Consider the following 21243-nt stretch of genomic DNA (forward strand, 5'->3'; position numbering starts at 1 on the left):
GTCCCAGGGCTCGACGGACGCGGGGGTAAAGAAGCACTCGGCAGACAGAACCGGCGGGGGCGGGGGCGGGGCGCCGGTGGCGCGGGGGGGCGGCGCCGGGTAAGAGAGGCGCGGGGGGGGCCGGGGGGGGCCGGTACTTACGGCCAGGTCCTGCACTAGCTTCTCCTCAAAGGAGTTCTCCTCTGCCTCTATCCATAGCCTCTGATAGCCGGGAATGAAGAGGTTGATAGAGCGATGCCTGGGGAACGGGGGGAGGGGGGGGGGTGGAGGAATGGAGAGGAGGGGGGGGGGGAGGGGGGGAGGAGGCAGAGTGGTGGAGTTAGGGTGGGGTTCTGGTGAGATTAGGAGGAGACATGGGAGGAGAGATGTACAAGGAGTGGTGGGTGGGTTGGTGAGGAGTGTGGGAAGGTTACAGGAAGTGCAAATTCAGGCAAGGGTGGTGATTGGTCGATGCGGGAACCACTGGCTCTTCTGACTGGTCACTTTTGGTCAATCAATAACCTGAATGTTACGTTCGACTGGCTGTGAAATTTGGTCAAGAATTTGTACATGGAGGGATAGATGTGTTGTCGGATCACATTTGCTGTTCCTAGCAGGGACAAAACATGTATTGAGGTTAGCACATTAGCACATCTCGTGACAGGAGATGCACACTTCCTAAATAAAAACACAAAAAACGCACTTAAAATGACACATGCTTTTTTGGAGGGTTGGATGACAAAAAAACAGATCTCAGTATGATAGTGGGGAGGACGATTAGACAAAAAGCAAAACAAATCTATCAAAATGTCCTATCAAACTGATATAACTAAAAAAATACTCCTTGCTAACCCATTTAGCCGCTCTTTCATCGCCATCAATTACACTTGAGGCAATACGAAATTCCCTATCAGCATTTTGCAGCGGTAATCAATCCAATCACTTGTTTTGGCTACCCGCTCGTCCTATCTGACCAATCAGAATCAGCAGTGCAAAGAGCTGACGGTTGGTTGCCGGGAGGCGTGAGGTGGATCCGGGGGCCTGGGGGATGGAGGAAGGGAGCGGACTGAGCAGATGAAGCGTTCGGCCCCCGTGGTCCCACTTTACCGTCAGCAGGGAGAACAGTCGGTCAAAGCTGGAGGCTTTGAACGCCCTTTCCAGCCAGACCTCCCGATAGCCGTTGAGGAAGTAATTATTATTTTTGTATCTGGGGGAGGATGGCGGGGGGGGTTGTGTTATGCAGGAGAACAACAAGGAGGAGAGAAAAGGTCATTAAGGAGGGGATGGGAGGGCTTCATATAGGGGCACACCTTCAAGAAACAAGATCACACACACACACAGGTACTCACACACACACACACACACTCTCCGCCCACACAACCCCAATTCTATACTATACTGGCAAGTAGGATCTGGTTAGTTTGAGAGGCGTCATGTACCAACATGTCCCTATCCATTAGAATGGACCTTCCTCTAATGATCTCCTGTTCCCGGGGGGGGGCCCTGTGCTGGGGGGTGTCGGGTGGGGGGGATGAGAGGCCTACCTGGGTAGGTTGTAGAGGGGGGCCATGCGGAAGCAGGCCACCACCGCCCGCTTACGCTGCTTGGACAGCAGCTTCTGGTACACCAGCTTCTTGTTCCTCAGCGGCTGCTCCACCTGCAGGGCGGGGGGCGGGGGGGGGGGGGGGGGGGGGGGGCGTTAGGGGGCTGGAGCTGCCCAGGCCGCGGAGGGGGCTACACACGCGGCCCATCCGGGCAGTACCCGGGATTCAAACCCACAGCATTGCATGTGCAACCCTCCCTTGTGTCTCCAATGTCCGGTCTATTTCTTTCATTTCTTAATAAATCCTGTAACGTTTGTTATCGGATGATTATTTATTTTTCACTTGACTTTAAGGCGACCTTCAGTGACCTGAAAGGCAGGAGGCCAATGTAATCTTAATCGTTATCACCTCTTTGTCAATCTTTGCTATAATCGTGTGATTAGAATTAGCATCAATTATAAAAGCATGCAACAGGTCGTGAACCGTATAAAAAAAAACAAGGGTTACTGTGCGTGTGTGTGTGTGTGCGCACGCACGTATGTGTTTGTGTGTGCGTGTGCATGCATCTGTGTGTGTGTGTGTGTGTGTGCATCTGTGTGCATCTGCGTGCATGCCTGTGTGTGTGTGCCTCTGTGTGTGCGTGTGCGTGCGTGTGCGTGTGTGTGTGTGTGTATGTGTGCCTCTGTACCTGTGTGTGTGTGTGTGTGCCTCTGTACCTGTGTGTGTGTGTGTGTGTGTGTGTGTGTGTGTGTGTGTGTGTGTGTGTGTGTGTGTGTGTGTGTGTGTGCCTCTGTACATGTGTGTGTGTGTGTGTGTGTGTGTGTGTGTGTGTGTGCCTCTGTACATGTGTGTGTGTGTGCCTCTGTACATGTGTGTGTGTGTGTGTGTGTGTGTGTGTGTGTGTGTGTGTGTGTGTGTGTGTGTGTGTGTGTGTGTGTGTGTGTGCCTCTGTACCTGCTCCAGGTAGAAGACGGCGGCGGAGATGCTCTGGACGCGGTTCACGGTGTGCTCGGGGTCGGCGGGCTCCTCGCTCTTGGCCACCACGTTGCGGTACAGGTTGATCTGCCACTGCACCGCCGGGTCCTCGGACTGACACACACACAGCACCGCCACGCAGCAGGGGGAGAGGTCAGGACACTGGCTACAGGACAGCATGGCACTCATAGAGCACGTAAAACAACAAGGCATCGAATACAGGCTGGTTATCATGTTATCCATGTTATTCATAGTAATGCGTATTTATTTCTACCTCTGCCTCTTTTTGATATGCAATTTCAATTATGTGCAATCTTGCTAAATATTTATTGACTCATTTGATTGACTTTTACTGTTGTCGAAGTCAGAACTGTCTGTTGTCTGAATACGTGAGCTTCTGGTGACCTGAATTTCCCCAAGGGGATGCATAAAGTATCTACCTATCTATCGATCTATGAGTTAGACAGAGTTATGAGATTCTTGGATGAAGTGACTGGAATGCATGAATGAATGACTCTGGGGTGCTCCATCCAATACAGAGACCAGTGAGGAGGGCAGGGGGAGGTGTGGATGAGCCTGGCGTGCCCCCATGTCTCCCCCCGTGTCTCCGCCCGATGGGACCCACCTTGTCCTGGAGATGGAGGTTCTGCCGCAGGTGGTCCTTCACTTCATCGTCTGTGTCTTTCTGAGTGGGGAGAGGGGAGACGCACAGAGAGTCTGAGACCACGTGGAATGGCCCCTACTGCGCATCCTACTCGTAATATGACATATCGTCGGGTTAGACAGAGCAGTTGTGGTGATCAAAATATAATACGGGAAACATTACGATCCTCTGAGAAATGATTGATAACCCATTGATAATAATATTTTTGTCATACATAATGACATAATAATCACATAGCTTTCTCTTAGTAAAGGCCTCAGGTGCGTGTGTGTGTGTGTGTGTGTGTGTGTGTGTGTGTGTGTGTGTGTGTGTGTGTGTGTGCCTCTGTACCTGTGTGTGTGTGTGTGTGTGTGTGTGTGTGTGTGTGTGTGTGTGTGTGTGTGTGTGTGTGTGTGTGTGTGTGTGTGTGTGTGTGTGTGTGTGCGCGCGCGGGCAGGCCTGTGTGTGTGAGTGTGTGTGTGTGTGTGCATGCCTGTGTGTGTGTGTGTGTGTGTATGTGTGCGTGGTACTCCCTCACCAGGAGGTAGCGTATCTTGGCCAGGGAGATGAGCTCCTGGTCCCCAGGGGTGCACATGTTGAGGCCGATGGGCAGCAGCTTCTTCAGCGCCGCCACGATCAGCGACGTCTGGATGGTGTAGTACTCGCCACGCCGCCGCTTGTGCTTCCTCTCCTGGTCGCCGCCCGACTGCAAGGGAGACACGATCATGAGCACGTAGTGAGGGAAGATGGCTGATCAGGGTCATACTGTCTGGTGACTGGTGCTCTGGGCTGAAGAGGTTAACAGGGGGTCTGGCTGGTCGGAGCGTGGTAACCGTCTCTCCTGGCCTCACCATAACGTCATCATTCTGGGTTGAACGTGTGTGACTCCATACAGAGTTTGTGGGGGAAACCAGTGAATCTCCATTCAAGTACAAAGAGAGTAAAGTGCTGGTATTTATTGTTTACCCTCATGATAGATAGGCTTTGAAGAAATGCTCAAGGGGCAAAAAACGAAATAACCAATTGATGTTGGTAACGGATGACAATTGATGTTGGTAACGGATGTTTAAGTGAAGCTAAGGGAGACGGTCCCAATGCTTTGATCACCCAGACCATGATCAGTAAGGAGCTCATTTTGACAGCAACCCCCAACAACCAGGATCAATCTGCAAGGGGACCTTAATACCATGGCGAGATTGGCTATTCACTACCCTACAGCCAAAGAAAACTAGAAACTCAAACCCAAATGAAGCCGTGTTTGCAGACAATACAGCAGCTGAGTGATTTCAGTGTTGCTGCAATTCAAGTCGTGAGATGTGGTAAGCAACCTGTCATCCTGTAAGAAAGAATACCTGAAAACAACCCAATGCGTCTTTAAGACTGCTGGTGGGGCTCTGGGGTCATTAGACATAACTCATGCGCGTTCAGCAAGGCCTTAGAGCCTTACTCAAAACCAGTGGCAGGGTGGAGATAAATACAGCAAGAAACACATCAATATACCGCACAGCAAGACGAATGAACGAGCCCCCATCTAGCACTGAGAACCCATCTACACACGAGACAACTCAATAAAGTGAGCGTGGGATCAGAACGCGCGAGCGCCACAAATCCATTTGCTTTGTGTACGACCATCAATCGCCGACGTAGCGTCACATCAGCAAAAAGCTCCCAATCCGGGATTCTTCTGTGCATCAACATTAGTAAAGTGTACAAAACTGCCAAGCACTGGAGCCCTCAGAGTTTGTGTCTGACCCGGCGGGACGTTTCGGACGAGGTTGCACAAAGTGCTGAAAACCGGACGGCCGAAGACCAATACATTTCATTCCAAGGCTTCGGTATAATCCTTGACACAGCGTAATTTGCCATGACAGGCTACGGCATAGCTACCATTAAAACCTGCTGAACCCCGAAATATATCTGAACCCCAGACAAAAGAAGTCACCCCCTTAAACATCTGACCGCGTGTAGGCGCATAAACTAGGGACATTTACCTTGGACATGTTGGTTTTGCCTTCCCCAGTGAGGAAGCCCAGGTTGTTGATCTCATTCTGGACCACAAAGTTCTGCTCCTCCCTCTTAAAGTTCTGTGTCACAATGCGGAGGATAAAGAAGACGTAGCACAATAACGATTAAAGCAATGAATACATCGAATCCTGTTTGCTTTCTTGACGTCCCCGGTGAGACCTACACTGGACTTGCACCAGAGGATGAAGATCTCAGCCACCATCCTGAAGAGCTCTGTGGAGTCTGCGTTGGGATCCTTCAGCCACCTGGACCTGAGGGGGATAAGGAGGGCAGACCGACCATGAGGCTGGGGCCAATGGCCATCAATCGGGTTCCATAGCTTACCCGGCATACAGGTACTATATACCTGTACATACAGACCAAGTCTTGTTCTGGAAACCTGCAGGGTTGCTGTTGTGTTCAGAGGCCTCAATACAAATAATAATAATCTAACCCTATGTGAAATGTGGGTGGGATAGGTGCTTTGTCTGGCCGCTTGGGAGCGCCTACCTGTTGTTGTCCACGTAGCGGATGAGCATGGGGTAGAAGGAGTACAGGTCCCTGCAGAGCACGGCAAACTCATCCAGGATCTGCAGCTCAGCCTCCTGGGTGTCCCCTTTACCCGCGTCGGCCTTGAGCAGCTCCTCATCAGAGACCACCTGCAGGGCACACACACAGTCCTGCCTCACTGCCCCGCCTCGTCTGGGACACACACACACAAACACAGAGTCCTGCCTCACTGCCCCGCCTCGTCTGGGACACACACACACACACACACAGTCCTGCCTCACTGCCCGGCCTCGTCTGGGACACACACACACACACACACACAGTCCCGCCTCACTGCCCCGCCTCGTCTGGGACACACACACACACACACACACAGTCCCGCCTCACTGCCCCGCCTCGTCTGGGACACACACACACAAACACAGAGTCCTGCCTCACTGCCCCGCCTCGTCTGGGGGACAGGCCGGGCCTGAGCACCCACCACCAGGGCTGTCTGATGTGGCTTCAGGTGCCAAAAGGGAAGGTTTCTTCGAGTTGAAGCCATGAATGTGAAATCACACTGTGTTTGATGGGCGGGGGGCAGCACTACTTTGATACTAATGCGGAATGGATTTAAACTAAACTGTTTGAGTTTCAGAGGAAATTAAATGTCAAGGTGAAAACGGCTAACCTCCAACAGCAGATTGCATTAGCTTCAACCAGTGTGATCTTAAGTGGCTTAAAAGTAAATACCATCAGTGAAGTGAAAAACCTCTTGGGTTGAAAAAATACTAATTCCAAAGCAGCATTCAATTCCAAACCTGAAACCCCCTTTGGGTCATCATTCCCCGGGGATGGTTTACTGGCTGATTACAGCCAAGCGGTCCGTATTGGGCTGGTTCCAGATTCACATCTTGAGGCCAAGAACTATGAAAAGCCCACTTACTCTGTGATAGGCCTTACCTTGACGGTCTTCTTCTTGAGTTTAGCGAGCGTAGGCAGGAAGTGGGTCCTCAACAGGCCGGCTGCTGCCTTGCAGATGATGGGCTGAGAGTAGACTGGCACAAAGACATGCTGACCGTCAGCCACCCAGGAGGTCGTTGAACGCCCATCACGTCATATCACCCTCATAACACATCGGTGCCAACACTTATTACAGAGCCATGGTTAAAGGTGCTGCAGGTCGGATTCAAGAGCTACTCTTGAAGTGTCGTTTGTAAGAAATGGCCAAGCCATCCGTCAGCTATTAGTGAGTCAAATGAGCTGTGACAGATCTGTTTCTTGTTGAATGCTCTTGCCCCTCTGCATGGGCAAATATGAGAAACCATTTGCGGGGAGGCAACACTTTTAATGGCAGAAGGAGGGGAGTGTCTTTGGTTTAGTTTCAAAATCTTGCTCTCCTTTCTTGTCTCTTTCATTCCAACATTTTGAAACCTACGTACCTCAACTTTAATTGGACAAAAAATATATATATAATAATAATTTAGTATGACCCTCCAGTGTAAGCTGACCCCTTTACACGAAATGTATGTCTAAAGTGCAGTATTCACAAGAAGTTTAAATTGTGATACATTCTTGAAATGTTTGTTCATAGCTGCTCCAATTTCTATGGGCCTCCTTGATGGTTCTCAGCCTCAGTAACTCACTGCTAAATCAGTCGACGTGAGTAGTAGAACAAGGCTAGCCAGAGCCTGATCCTCCGTCGTGCTGCTTCAAGATTCTTCAAGAAGTTTTTGTTATGAATATGTAATGGCTTCAAAACACCAAACAGTTCAGTTTCTGAGGAAAATAACTATCAAAGTGGGAACCCCATTTCCATTGTAAGATGTCCTCCCTTCCTACCTCCCTACCTACCTACCCACCGTCTTCTTCTTGAGTGGCTCCAGTGCAGGCATGAAGTGGCGTCCTTGCCGCCTACCCTGGACGTGTGTGCGTTTGTCTGTGCGTGTGTCTGTGCCTGTGTGTGTGCGTGCGTGTGCGTGCTGCCCACCAGCGATCCTCTTCATCCAGGGGGCGTCGTCGATGCCCAAGTTGTTGTTGAGGATCTTGAGGATGTTGCCCAGGATGATGCTGAGGTGCTCCGAGGTCAGCGTGGTGCAGCACTCCGCCTCCGGCTCCATGTTGTCCGGCCCCATCTCCCACCAGGAGGACAGGTAGTTACACAGCATGGGCAGGATCACCTCGATCACCTGGGGGGGGGGAGAGGCCGCGCACAGCGGACGGTCATGTCCTGGTGGAGGAGGGGAGACTGGCCCATGTACCCGTCACCAAAACACCACCATTTAATTGAACCTGGAATACTCTTTTGTAGAGTATCATTTCAATGGCATCTCTAGGAATGACTGTCATGGTTGACAAACCCAGATTTGTTTTGCAGGACAGTCCAGTGCAGGACTATACACCTGATCACACATCATCATTCACACTCCAATGTGTTTGATGAGGTGTGAACGGCGCCGAAGCTGACCGCCAGAGGCCACCGCGTCCGGACGAGACTCACGTGGGGCATCTCGGTGTAGCGGGCGCCAGTCTCCGACAGGTCGTGGATGCTCTTCAGCAGCCCGTCGATGCGAGGCAACTCAGGACACATCTCCTCCACCGTGTCAGGCATGCTCAGAACTACAGCCAGAACACACGCGCGCGCGCGCGCACACACACACACACACACACACACACACACACACACACACACACACACACACACACACACACACACACACACACACACACACACACACACACACACACACACACACACACACACACACACACCGGGTGAGAGACAACACCTGAGAGGGGACTGCAACCGTTTCAACTGGTTCAGGGAAGCAAAGGGAAGCTGTTTTACTGCGTTGTGATTAACATCCTCCACACTCTGTTCCTCTCTCTCTCTCACTAAATATATGATCGATGTATTATGTTCAGGTGGGAACGGCAAGGGAGACAATGGCAGTAAGGAGATACAGAAGAATAAATGGCTATGATACTAATCATGACTAACAAACGACCCTACGGTTGGCCTGAAACACACTGCTGTCACACTGACGGCCGCGGGTCACAGGCGCTGAGGCTGGATCTGGGGGGGGTATGAAGAACGGAGGTCTACACTTACTGGCCCTCTCCCGCGGGGTCTTGGTGTTGAAGACCGACAGCGGGTTATGGGCGTTGAGCTGGGGCTCCAGGAAGGCCACGGGCATGGCTGCCACCAGGATGGCCAGGCACTCTCCCAGAGCCGGCAGGTGCCTTTAGAGAGGACCACACACACATGCTTCATCACAGCATACCCTCCAGGACCGTTTCATCAGGCATTACAAAGGATTCACAGGGATATCGCTCCTAGTAAGTTTATATCTATATCTATAGAGAGTAAGTGCATTAATATCACTATCCTTCCTATCCCTTGTTCTTGACGGCCCCTTACTTCTCCACGTAGATGTTCTTGGCGGTGCCCAGCGAGTACAGACAGGTCAGGATACGGTAGCAGGACAGCTGCACGTCATCCACTGTAAACCACACGTATTGGGGATCAGTGAAGGATTCATATTTTCACAACAAATATTGAAAGCGATATTGATAATTAGACCAGGCACTTCAAGCAGCAGCCCTCACAACAGAAAGTGTGAAGTAAACGCTTTATGTGCTTTGACATTCAGTCCGAGTTAACTGGTGACACAGTTGAGGGTGTCACAAGTTTCCCTTCCAGAGTTACACTACCACACTCCATACCGCACCCCACCATACAAATAAACCATTTAAAAAGCGAGTCACTGCTCATCATGGGGTCAGCTGATCTTCATCCACGTCATCCCAACTCACTTTACCCGGGTCCCGGACCAAACCCCCCCCCCGCCGTGCTCACCCAGCAGCTCCACCCCGAAGTCGTGGGTCTTGACGTGCTCGAAGAGGGCGGTGAGGATGGGCAGCAGGGCCACCGTCACGTAGTTGATGCTCTGCGTCACGCTCTTCATCTGGGCGCGCGACTGCGTGAACTTGCCCAGCTTCAGCATCTCCTGCAGCTTCTCCAGGTCCTCCGAGGCGTTCTCGAAGAAAGCCCTCACGCCCGCCTTCACCAGCTCAGAGCCACACTTCATCACCGTTCTGATGGATGGGGGGGGGGGGGGGGGGTGGGGGTGGGGGGGAGGTGTTATGGGATAAAGGTCGCACGGCGCACCGTTTCAACAGGGCTGTTGGCCCAAGATAACCTGGACCTAATGGTAGTCAATGCTGATCGATAGTGATTTAAATATTGTCATCATCAATAAAATCACACCCTGTAGTTAATATAATGTAAGAATAAAAAAGACCGCTCTCCTTTTGTTTACGATAATCGTACCGTCGACCCTCCCAAAACCCCTCAGCATTCCATTGGCGTAGATCGCAGTGGTAATGACTTTGCAACTCAATCACCTGGTGTCGATGGAGTGAGCCAGGATGTCCAGGCAGCTGACCATCATGGCTGCATCGCTGCCTGTAGGAGCAACACGGGGAGGCAGGGCTCGGTGAGGAACGGCACACAGAGGCAATGAGAGAGGAAAAAACAGGCAAAGGCTCAGAGGCAACGGCAGTGCTTACCAAAGAGAGAGATCCTGTGTCTGACAAGAGCTGCAAGCTTACAGAACAGGCTGGGGGGGGCAAGGAGAGGAGAGGAAGGAAAGGAAAGAAAAGGAGGGCAGAAATGAAGAGATGCTGAAAACAAACTGAGCCGAGAGAAATTAAGAAGGCAGGGGGAACTAGGCATGCTCAACACATTTATTTGAAATAAATGATAATATTGTAACAAGAAAGATATAATGAGACATTCGGTGGAAAGTAGTTTCCTTCTTTTAGAATTGTTACGTAGAGTTGAATACATTCTAGACTGTCATATGTGATATGAATTAGAGTAATTTACGTTCAATATGTTGAGTTCTCAAGGTTTCTACACAAGAGCATATCCAGAAAGGTTTGAAGGAAGGAGCACAGTGGTGAGATGAGAGTAGTTGAAGAAGAAAGGAATAATTATACCTTATCAACCTCTTTCTACCTGAAGATTCCTTTATGATTACTAATCGTAAACACTGATTGATACTGAAACAGCATAATTTGTTGCTTGTGGGCCACATTTGTCGAGATTACATAATTGTAAGCTTTGGATAATTGTTAGGTTTTCTTAATGAATATTGGAATAGTACATGTAAAACATTTTTATGTAAAAAGGAGAGTCCCGTTTCATCGACTGATCTGTCTTTCTTTTTCATTTGTGTTATCGTTAGTATATCTGACCACAAAAGTAACACACAATAACTTGGAGCTTGCACATCAAGACATTATTCAGCAGTCAGTACCTTGTGACCATCTCCTTCTCCTTGTTGGAGGCGTAGCCACAGCTGCTCAGGTTCTTGCTGGGCGTGGACAGGAAGTAGAGGCAGTGGTTCTTAAAGGTCTGGTCCAGCAGGGGCAGCAGAACCTAGGGAACCCATAGGGGAAGACCTCTTGATAAAGTGACCCAACTATTCTAGCCTGTTTTTGTTGTTTAAGGTTAACAACGTTCTGGCTGATGAAACAATCTTAGCTGCCTCTCCTATCTTCAGTAATGCATCCGTGTCCCGATTCTGAATCCATTTTGCTGAAGAGCATTTAGCGTGATTGTGCCAAGAATGTCAACAATGGCAGTTAAGCCCTTTTCAACATAACGGTGATTCACTATACAAGTACAATACAAAGGGTAAATCCGTTCAAAGGAGTGATTCGGCCAAAATACATAATTACGGTCCGGTATTTTTAGGGTGATTACAGTAATGGATGTTTAAGTGAAGCAGGGAGAGACGGCGGCAGTGATTTGATCACCGCTCCTTTATGTGAGACTTTCAGACCTTGGCAAAGAACTTGATTTCCTGGTCGTGGGGGGATCGGTCCGTCTTGCCGCTGGTTGCCATGGCCTCTGGAGTCACGGGTCAAACACACACACACACACACACAGAAGACAAGGGATTAACATTTACACAATCAATCCTCTTTGAATGGGAAAATAAAGAGCAAAAGGCGCACACACACACATACACACATTAACACAAACACAGACCCACACTCACACACACTCTCACTCACCCAGGTGGGCGATGAACTCCTGTGCAGAGTCCACGTACTGTAGCATCCTCTTGAGGAACTTGTAGCAGAACCTTTTCTCCATGGAGGAGGAGTCCTCTGCGATTTCCTTCTGACCTCTGCCAAGCACAAGGCACAACACACACTGAGAAACAGGTCGCTCGACTTCTGTTGTGTAATTTATTCCATGGGCCTGAATTCAGATCCAACTCTAATGTCCTTCCATACACATTTCTACACAAAATCTGCAGTTTGAAAATTACACATGGGCGGTTCTTTAATGATAAGAAACTATAAAAGGTGATTTTAAGACTGCATGGTTTCTCTCCTAGAGAAAAACAGAATAGAACATCTTTCTTCCCCCAGCAGCACGACAACATATCCTTTAAAAAAATAAACTGCCCTTTTTTATGACCCTTTATTGACACTCTCCCGTGCATTTCAATGTTTAAGTACTGGTACAAGGACATCGCTGACCCTCTGATGCTCTGATCTGTCCAGACGTGTGGCTAATCTTAAGTGTCTTTATAGTGTACGAGCGTAAAGAGACTGTTCAGACAGGCAGCAGACCTGCTGACGGCGTAGCCGCTGATCTGCAGGTACTTGAACAGCTCCTGGGCCTTCTCCCGGTCGCGGTGCTTCTCCTTGGCCGTCAGCGTGTCGTAGGGGACCAGCAGAGCGTGGCTCCCGCCTCCTGCGGTGAACAAAATCACAAGGAACCGTCAGTGACCACATAACCAGTAACCACCAACTATGCACAAACATTTTCGTTAATCGAAAATGAAAAGTAAAACAAGGCTTGTGTCATGTTTACAAAAACAAAGTAAAATAAGAAAATGACAGATAAAATGTCTTAAGTTGTTGTCTTTTGTCAATTTGTGGGTGTGCTTTTGTTCTAAGTGAAGGTCTCCAAAGCGGTGGTGGCAAAGGAAAAAAAATAAAAATAAAATGCCAAACTACAATGGCCCTGGTGACAACACAGCGGTGTTGTGTTCTACGTGTCTAGACTAAAGAGCTGCTCAGACAAGCTCCGGATGCTTCCACTAGGAAACCCTCTAAATGGCTCTCTGTTGCCAAGAGCTGCTGTTTCTCTTCAGATACTTTTCTTTTTGGATACTTTTCTTTTTGGATGCTATTCTTTCTAGATACTTCTATTTTGCATACCTTTGCTGTTCAGATCAATCTTCTTCTTCTTGGCCCAGATGTTGTGGTAGTTTTCTGCCACCAACTCCACCATGCCCTGCAGGGAGAAGCAGCAGTATCATTCTGGGTGAAAGTATCAATGTGTTTGTGAGTTTGACGTGAATATGTATCACAGTGACATCCATCTAACATTTTCATTCATCAAATTATTTTGATTATTATTATTTATTAATTTTTAAATTGTACACATTTCTAGTATTCATGCGGATACAAATGAACACGGTACTTCATTTATTTGTGCAATTATTGATCTAAGTGATTCAGAAATAACAAAGACCAACCTGTAGCTCTCTGGACAACGCAACGTTGTGCAGTTCTGCCGGCACGGGGCTAAATCCATCAGCCTACAGAATCCCCAAAAAACAATATCAAATATGTATCAGGAATATGCGTTTAAAAACCACTCTAAAAGCGATGTACGGAGGTGAGGACGGGGGGGCTGCCGGGCACCTCGGCGCTCTTCTTGAGCTTCTCGCTCTCGCGCTGCTGGAACAGGGCCTCCCCCTCCTTGGTCCTCTGGATGCTCCAGCCCAGGGCCAGCATGCTCTTCAGGGACTCCTTCACCGGCCAGCGGTACGTCTCTCTCTCCTGGGCATCACACGCACAGCGCACGTCACACACACACACACACACACACACAGATGCAGACACACACACACACACACACACACACAGATGCAGACACACACACACACACACACACATACACACGCGCACGCCAATGGTGTTTACTCGTTATTGCCAAGGCATCATCACTTTGGGTGCTTTGTCAGCGGTTCTCGAACTCACAACTTAAAAACCTCTAAATCTCTTTAGCGCAGTGATACGACAACATAAAAACATGATTTCAGGGATCAGTGCAGCCCAGCTTTTGTCCAGTACATTTCACACTTCATTCAGCAGGCACTGGTTCAGCAACATTCTTATTATGGATCATGGCTGGGTTCAGTTCTGACCCAGGTCAAGGGTTCACCAATATGCAGTGGGACATCCGCCCTGCAGTCCCCCATAGAAAGTGTGAGTGTGCGTCTGCGTTTAGGTCAAGACCTACCTTCTCACTCAGAGACTTGTAGGGCTTCAACAGTGGGTGAGCTTTGGCCTGTTCGTCCACGCTGTCGCCCAGTGTCCAGCCCGCCGACACCTGCAACAGCCCCGCAACACATGCATCTTGAGACAGGTAGCCACCCAGGAACAGGGTAAAGACTGCTAGCATTATAGCGCCAAGTACAACTTACAGCTTGCTAATTAATACTGCAGGTGCGGCCATTTTAGACAGACAAAATGAGGACCAAATGAGTGGGATACGAGATAAACATATAACGTTGACGTACCTTTTCTGAGCACCATTTGTCATGGGAATGCTCTGCGTATTTGTTTGCAATGTAATCAAGTTTTTCCGGAAGGGAGATGCTGAAAAGCAAGCATGTTGTCGGATCAGATCACTGCGGACCCGTTGCTAGTTTTCATTCTATTCATTCTATCTATTCTGATTGGTCAGTAATGCTATAAGAGTCTGCATTATTTTGCCAATAAAAGGGGCGCCTCTGCCTTTGAACAGTTCTGAATCAATTTGCTACCAATCAAATATTAAAAACATTGTTCAAATAACACTATGGACCAGATGATTGACACTACGAACCACCCTGGGTTGTCCGTACTTCGGCATGGACAAGAAGCTCGGGGCAAGCAGATGGAACCACTCACTTGGCAGTGTTGACAGGCCTGGGGTCAAAGTTGCCCTGGGTGTCCACCGAGGCCTGCTTCTCCAGCGTGCCGGGGCTGGTGTCCACGAAGTCTGGAGGCATGGCCCCGGCCAACGCACACAGGCAAGGCATGGCCATCTTGAACAGCTCAGCGTCGTACTTCTGCGAGGGGGATGGACACGGTTAAGAGACGACGTTCAGGCTGGCAGCAGCAGACGTTGTGCAGGAGAAAAGCAGACAGCGTCATTTCAGCAGACACCCGACCGGCCTGTTTCGAATTCATACTGCAAGTCAAAGGTCAATGGAAAGTATTTCTCCCAAGAAACTTTCAGTGTTGGGTAACATCCAATCCGGCCATATAGAGTAATAATAATAACATAAATTATGTTAATAATAATAATTTTCTAGATACTCAAAGCACTTCCACCAATAAAATTAAGTATTAAACCATCTGGTATCAATAAAAAGTCACATTAAAACATTGAAAAGCACGATGGCCTTCAGAGCCCCCTGGCCCATCTCTCAAAGGGGGGGAGGCTCCAGGTGGGGGTACAGTACAGAGTCAGGCCCTGTGGTGAGAACCACAGACGAGAGCGCAGCACTTGTCTCCGTGCTGGTCGGCAAAGGACGTGCGTGTGCACACGCAGGCTGACAGGACATGATTACACCGTGCGACGACTTGTCGTATTTGGAGGGGAATTGACTGGAAGCATCAGCATAGCGTAAGAAAGGGAAAGACAAAGATGGGATGATGAGGTTGAGGGGCTGTGAGTGACCGTGGTTGGCAACTGATCGGGTGAAAGTCTTTGCGTGCCTACCCTAACCCTTGGACATTGATACAGACAGCTGAGAAATGGTAAATTTAGGGCTTTCCACAATATGACTTTAATGGTGTAATTTGTTAGAAATGCCACAGCCATCTTTCAGCTATAAGTGGTTGAAATGCTCTGCTTCGAGTTGAATGCGCCTGCCTCTGTTTGAGGCAGTTTAGATATTACAGTGCTCCTTGCTCGTTTCTGACCAATCAGGGCATTTTCTTGCCCATGTGATTGACAGTGGCCTGTCAATCCCATGGGCAAGAAGGAAACACTCAATGACAGAACGGCAAGTGGTGTTCAACAGTGTGTCCTCAGCCAGTGTGTGTGTGTGTGTGTGTGTGTGTGTGTGTGTGTGTGTGTGTGTGTGTGTACCCTCTTGGAGAGGGAGTCGAAGGTGCCCCAGAAGAGCTTCTTGGTGAGCAGCAGCTCCTCCTCAGAGGCGATGCCGAAGCCGGCCAGGCCAGAGGGCAGGCAGTAGTACTTCCAGTTCCGGTCGTAGTGGTTGGTCAGCAGCTGCACGGCACAGGGACAGAGGTCAGATGTCAGGGACAGAGGTCAGGGAACAGGGACAGAGGTCAGGGCAAAGGGACAGAGGTCAGAGGTGAGGGCACAGGGACAGAGCAAAGGGACAGAGTTCATAGGTCAGGGAACAGGGACAGAGTTCAGAGGTCAGGGAACAGGGACAGAGTTCAGAGGTCAGGGCAAAGGGACAGAAGTCAGGGCACAGGGACAGAGGTCAGGGCACCGGGACAGAGGTCAGAGTGGATATGGTAATCAGGAAAGGGCTGGTGCGACTGTTCGTTATTATGGTAGTTTTCTTGCTTTTTTGGTCATATGGTTTAGTCATTCATGGTGAAATGACTTTGCATCATGGGAACACATTGCTGTGTCTGAAACTGCCGCAGCGTTTGTCATGCGAGACGTGGCTAAAGAAAGTTTACATTAGCCTCGGTTATGGTATATTAACATGGATTTAGGATTTTAAAGCACTACAACTCTCTCACCAACACAACATCCCATGATGCATTCTGACGTACCAGCCCTATATAACACTCCCCCATCAGCCCCATCCCAGCGGACACATGGAGGGGGGAGACCCCACCGTGGGGCCGTGACTCACCCTCAGGGCCATCATGGCGTACTCGGTGAGCATGGGCACGTCAAACACCAGCCGTCGGAGGAGCTGCTGCATCATGGAGGGCCGCAGGTTCCTGTGGAGCAGACCCCGGGGGGTTATCCGAGCGGAGAGGACAGGCACGCATTCAACCTCTGAAAGGGAGGCGGGGCCTCTGGTGCTAAGAGTGCTTTGAGTGACGAGGGAGAGCGGAGAGGGCATTGGCGACCAACAGAGCTGAGAAAGGGTTTCGAAAGGTCTGGAAAATTATCAAAATATCCGAAATGTACAAACAGAGCGACTATTAAAACGGTTCTAGACATCTACAAAAATAACGAATGTGTGGATACATTATACGGACCCAAGCTAGAGAGGGGGATAAAACGAAGGCAATCTTTCTTTGCTTTAACCTCACTACACGATTCAAGCTGCACCACTAGGTGGCAGTGCATTTCCACCAAGAAAACAATCGAGCAAATTGAGGAGGACAAAAAAGCGATGGGACCGAGTTTGAGCACCCGGGTGCCTCAACAACAATAACAAGGAGCACAAACGGAACCGATTAAAAAACAGAAAGAAAAGATTAAAAAACATTGGCAACAAGTTGCAGCGCAGGCAGCTACACAACGGCACTAGCAAGGGAACAGCAGCGAGGATTAGAAGATACACTTTGAATTAAAATGGTTGTTTGTGATGCGACCATTATGCATGTAAATGATGGTACACTCTGCATTCCTGCTCAAAGCCTCTTCCTTGATAATCCAAATCATTGTTCCTTGCTCTTAGGGTTGGCAGAAGTCCTACATAAAGGTCTCTAGACCCCTTTGAGACCATAGCTCTAATAAAGGGCAAACCACAACTGACCTGGCTTGACTCCTAATAGAAACAGCAAAAAGTCGATAGACGGCGGTGTAGGTCACCGGGGGGGGGGGGGGCTTACGTGCAGATGGCCAGCAGGCACTCCTCGATGGAGTCCCGCTGGGCCTTGGTGAGCGAGCGGCCCTTGGACAGGCGGTAGATGGTCTGCAGGGTGGAGTCGATGAGGGCCGCGTGGTGCTCCGTGCTGGCGAAGAGCGCGGCACAGCGCGTCAGCAGGGGCAGCAGCGCCGAGCCGATGTAGCGGTTCATGGCCAGGGCCGTCTCCGTGGTGCTCAGCACTTCCTGAGGACGGCAGCGGGGCGGTGACGTTAGAGGGACACGGATGAAGGGGCGCCCGCGGTTCAGAGGTTTGGAAATAGTTTTGTTTTGATGCGCTAAGTGTGTTGTTTGTTACATCATTATTGTTTTTTGCTTATATATAAGAATCCTGGACTACGGTTCTTAATCCAAACTGACCATTGATTAGTCTTGACTCCTTTAAGTATCCCGTTTTTTGCCAAAAAATATGTCTGAATTGGTTTGAAAAGTTTCTGATAAACTTCCTATTGCTCTTGGCCCTCACAGAAATCCGAAACACAGGAGTTTTCTAAAAGCAAAGATCGTCCCTGCAAAAGATGACAAAAGGGGACTACAAAAAGTGGCCGAGCGACCTGGTGCCCGGAGAAGATCACTGAAACTCCCTCACACGTTCTACACCACGCTGGAGGACTGACTGCAAGCCGTTAAACACTCTGCAATCCTTCCTGTCCCCTGTGGCCCATCCCAGTGACATATTCGATGTAATGGTGGGGCTGAATTGGTTGTACTGTCGTTGAACTGTCATTATGATTCCCCCTGGGAGTTTATGCTGAAGTAATTACATTGTTCCAATTTGCCATAGTCTCCCCGGTCTAATAGGGGAGTACAACAGAGGTCTGAGAGAAAAGTACTTAATTTGAATAAAAGCGCTGTAATAGAAAAAAGGTGTAAGGGGAGGCATTTCGAAAAGGGTGACTTTGAAACCCAGGTCGCCCTACGACGTTGTGCCTCATTTATTAGCTAGAGTTTGAGGAGATCAGATTGTACTAACAATTCCTTAAACAGTGGGTCTAGCTAAAGCTGTCAAAACAGAAAGAGCCATAGGAAGCCAGTATTAATTGCTTGTCATTGCAGAACTTTTTGCGAAACCGCCTTGATGACCTCGATCGCATCTCACGGGCAGCTATATTCCCAGCCCAGGGATTTCATTAAAGCCTGGGTCCTGAGTGGAATAACAATGCACTGCAGCTCCCTCCGGACTTCCCCAGGTAAGAGTAGAGTCCAGGATTTCCAATCTTTAATAAAGTATTACTTATCTCCACACTGTGTAATGATTAGACTCGGCAGGGCGCTACAAAACCCCCTTGCTTGCGTACTCCTGCACTTATTATTATTTACATTTGCGCTATTTTACGACGTTGACCGTGAATGCTTTTAAATCCTTTCGATCTAACGCCAGGGTTTATTTTGAAGTAAATATTTGTGTTTACAGTTACGTACGGTGGTTCGGACCACCGTACGTTCACTCACCGTGTCGAGGGAGGCGGAGGCACGGAGGTCTGGCAGGAAGCCCACCTCCAGCATTCTGAGCAGGAAGCTCTGGTCCTCGATGCCGTACACACGGTCCAGAAAGAGCACCATGGGGGCCTTGTGGTCCGGGCAGAAGCTGGCCGCCATGTCGGGCTCCGTCACCGAGCCGTCTGAACGAACAAGGACGCTGAGGTTATTATGCGATTTTCATGCTCGAAGGAGACCACCATATTTTTTAATGAAATGCTGATGTTAATTCTGTATGGGATAATAAGAAGCTACACTAGCATGGCGGGGGGAGAGGACACGGTAAAGCTTGGTCGGATTCAGAAGTCTTTTCAGTTGGGCTGCAACTAACTACTACTCTGTATTCAGACTTTAGGCACTTGGTATGGTGACATGATACGTCATGCTATGATGTGTTTAAAGTTGCTGCAGGTAGAATTTCAGAGTCCTAAAGAGAGATAGCAAAATAGAGAAATATATTGAAAGTTACAACACAAATAATTGTGCCCTCCCTATGTTCCTCCATCATTGAAACCAAGTCTTGTTTTCATGCCACTGTTATTGTCAGAGGATGGATTCCCGAAAACAAATAGGGGAACAGCTTACCTGATTGGTCAGAAATGATCCGGTCGACCAGAACATATATCATCACTGTGTATTTCATTCACTAATAGCCATATTACATAGAGCACCTTCATTTCTGAGATAATCATTCAAAAATTATACTCCTACATTTGTGGAAAATAAAATAATAAAAACAAAATTGTCCCAACCACCAGTTTGAACAAAGTACACAGAATCATTAATATACTACGATTAAGTATTCACTGAGCAGACATTTATTTCCACATGTACGGGTTAGGTGGGTTTGGTCAAGGCTGCCTACAGGTAGACTGAGGACATTGCGGATAACACTCGGAATCTTCTGGCCAGGGGCCAATCCCCCTAGCCACTCCATAACCTATATCTGAATCCAATGATTTTCACGAATAACTTATGACATATTAAGTCCATAAAAGCGAATAAATAAAAGTGACCGCCTTCAGAACCTCCTAGAATTACCCAAGCGGTGGGAGACGTATTACATGAACCCATCTCCCTGAGTTCACCCAGAGGAGAGAGTCTTTCATTTCCTCGGTGTCATTTGTCAAGGGAGAAAATTGGATCCAGACGGCTTAACCGGGTTCTCTGCAAGCGTCCTTCAGGGTGGCTCCCCAGGACAAACCCTCTCGCGGGGCGGAAGAGAGGCCACGGAGATGACTGAACTGGCTGCTTTCAAGATAAAGTGCAGGACGGAGAAGCGGTACAGACTTTGGCTGCTGTTGTGTTTCTCAGTCAGTCGGTCACTGTGATTTAGGGGAAGCTGGCGTCGCTCCAGGGTTCAGCGAGTATTAAATAATTATGGTGTGGAGCTTCGGATCGCGCGGCCTTGATGGATCACGGGGATTTATTTTCAGGACGTGATGATGTTTATTTTTTGCCTGCCGATGATTTACCTCGTTGTCAGCAGAGGCCGGCGGTGCCATGATTTTAATATTTGACCCGGTGATTGGAGGCTGGCCCATCAACACCGTTGACAGAGGACTGATGTGACCTCGCCACCCAACCGCCTGCTGTGCCTACATCCACCATGTCGGACTTCTTACTGTTAATCCTTCATAAGCTGGATGGAACCAAACCATGTCCAGTCTCCAACTTACAGAAGGCCCTTCTCACAACTATCCAACCGCATTATCCAAACCACATCGGCCCACCGGTGGCGAATAGATAAAATCCCTCGGCTAGTGATTGACATGTTCGGCTTCCCCGGTTCTTATTGGTGAAAAGCTTGCAAATAATGAGAATACACACGTATGAGGCTGTATTGTGTAGCATAGCATTTTCGGACGGCCGCTATGAACAGTGTGTCCCCTGCTTAGTTCACCTCATCTTCTTTCTTGTTGTCTTCTACTAAAAAATGATTTCCTTTGGGATGAATAAAGTATCCATCTCTCCATCTCCCACAGATGCTGTAGAGATTCAACCAAGCGTACCAGCTGTAGTCCAGGGACTGGGGTCTCTGACAGGGACGTGTGGTGTTGGTCACCAGTGGTTCCTTCAAATTCGGCAAACCGAGAAAAAAGTTCCAGGTGAACATCTTTTCTTCGAACTTTTCAATTTGATTTTTTTTGTTTGTTCGATTTTTAACGATGCAAGGGGAATAGAAGGCTGTGTAACCGAAGCTGTACCGACCTAGGACCATTTAACATTCAGG

General features: G+C 48.9%; 1 protein-coding gene across 5 annotated transcripts in view; it reads right to left on the bottom strand.

Moving 5' to 3' along the window:
* ryr3 (ryanodine receptor 3) overlaps positions 1-21243 on the bottom strand; it is a 109439-nt gene that overhangs the window by 18617 nt on the left and 69579 nt on the right. For all 5 annotated transcript variants that reach the window (XM_060041700.1, XM_060041699.1, XM_060041698.1 and 2 more), the window contains 30 exons: positions 18984-19153; positions 17497-17717; positions 16563-16653; positions 15815-15955; positions 14626-14786; positions 14253-14331; positions 13973-14062; positions 13372-13509; positions 13203-13265; positions 12883-12958; positions 12289-12412; positions 11722-11837; positions 11487-11554; positions 10959-11080; positions 10207-10256; positions 10042-10102; positions 9494-9732; positions 9056-9137; positions 8747-8877; positions 8135-8253; positions 7625-7823; positions 6598-6692; positions 5656-5804; positions 5330-5417; positions 5133-5225; positions 3680-3847; positions 3124-3183; positions 2478-2612; positions 1524-1636; positions 142-238 (listed from right to left, as the gene is read on the bottom strand). In XM_060041700.1, the coding sequence (XP_059897683.1) occupies positions 142-238; positions 1524-1636; positions 2478-2612; positions 3124-3183; positions 3680-3847; positions 5133-5225; positions 5330-5417; positions 5656-5804; positions 6598-6692; positions 7625-7823; positions 8135-8253; positions 8747-8877; positions 9056-9137; positions 9494-9732; positions 10042-10102; positions 10207-10256; positions 10959-11080; positions 11487-11554; positions 11722-11837; positions 12289-12412; positions 12883-12958; positions 13203-13265; positions 13372-13509; positions 13973-14062; positions 14253-14331; positions 14626-14786; positions 15815-15955; positions 16563-16653; positions 17497-17717; positions 18984-19153 (3539 nt within the window). The remainder of the gene's footprint in view (positions 1-141; positions 239-1523; positions 1637-2477; positions 2613-3123; positions 3184-3679; positions 3848-5132; positions 5226-5329; positions 5418-5655; positions 5805-6597; positions 6693-7624; positions 7824-8134; positions 8254-8746; positions 8878-9055; positions 9138-9493; positions 9733-10041; positions 10103-10206; positions 10257-10958; positions 11081-11486; positions 11555-11721; positions 11838-12288; positions 12413-12882; positions 12959-13202; positions 13266-13371; positions 13510-13972; positions 14063-14252; positions 14332-14625; positions 14787-15814; positions 15956-16562; positions 16654-17496; positions 17718-18983; positions 19154-21243) is intronic.

This window comes from Gadus macrocephalus, chromosome 21 (genome assembly GCF_031168955.1).
Source record: "Gadus macrocephalus chromosome 21, ASM3116895v1".
In the NCBI taxonomy this organism is placed as follows: domain Eukaryota; kingdom Metazoa; phylum Chordata; class Actinopteri; order Gadiformes; family Gadidae; genus Gadus; species Gadus macrocephalus.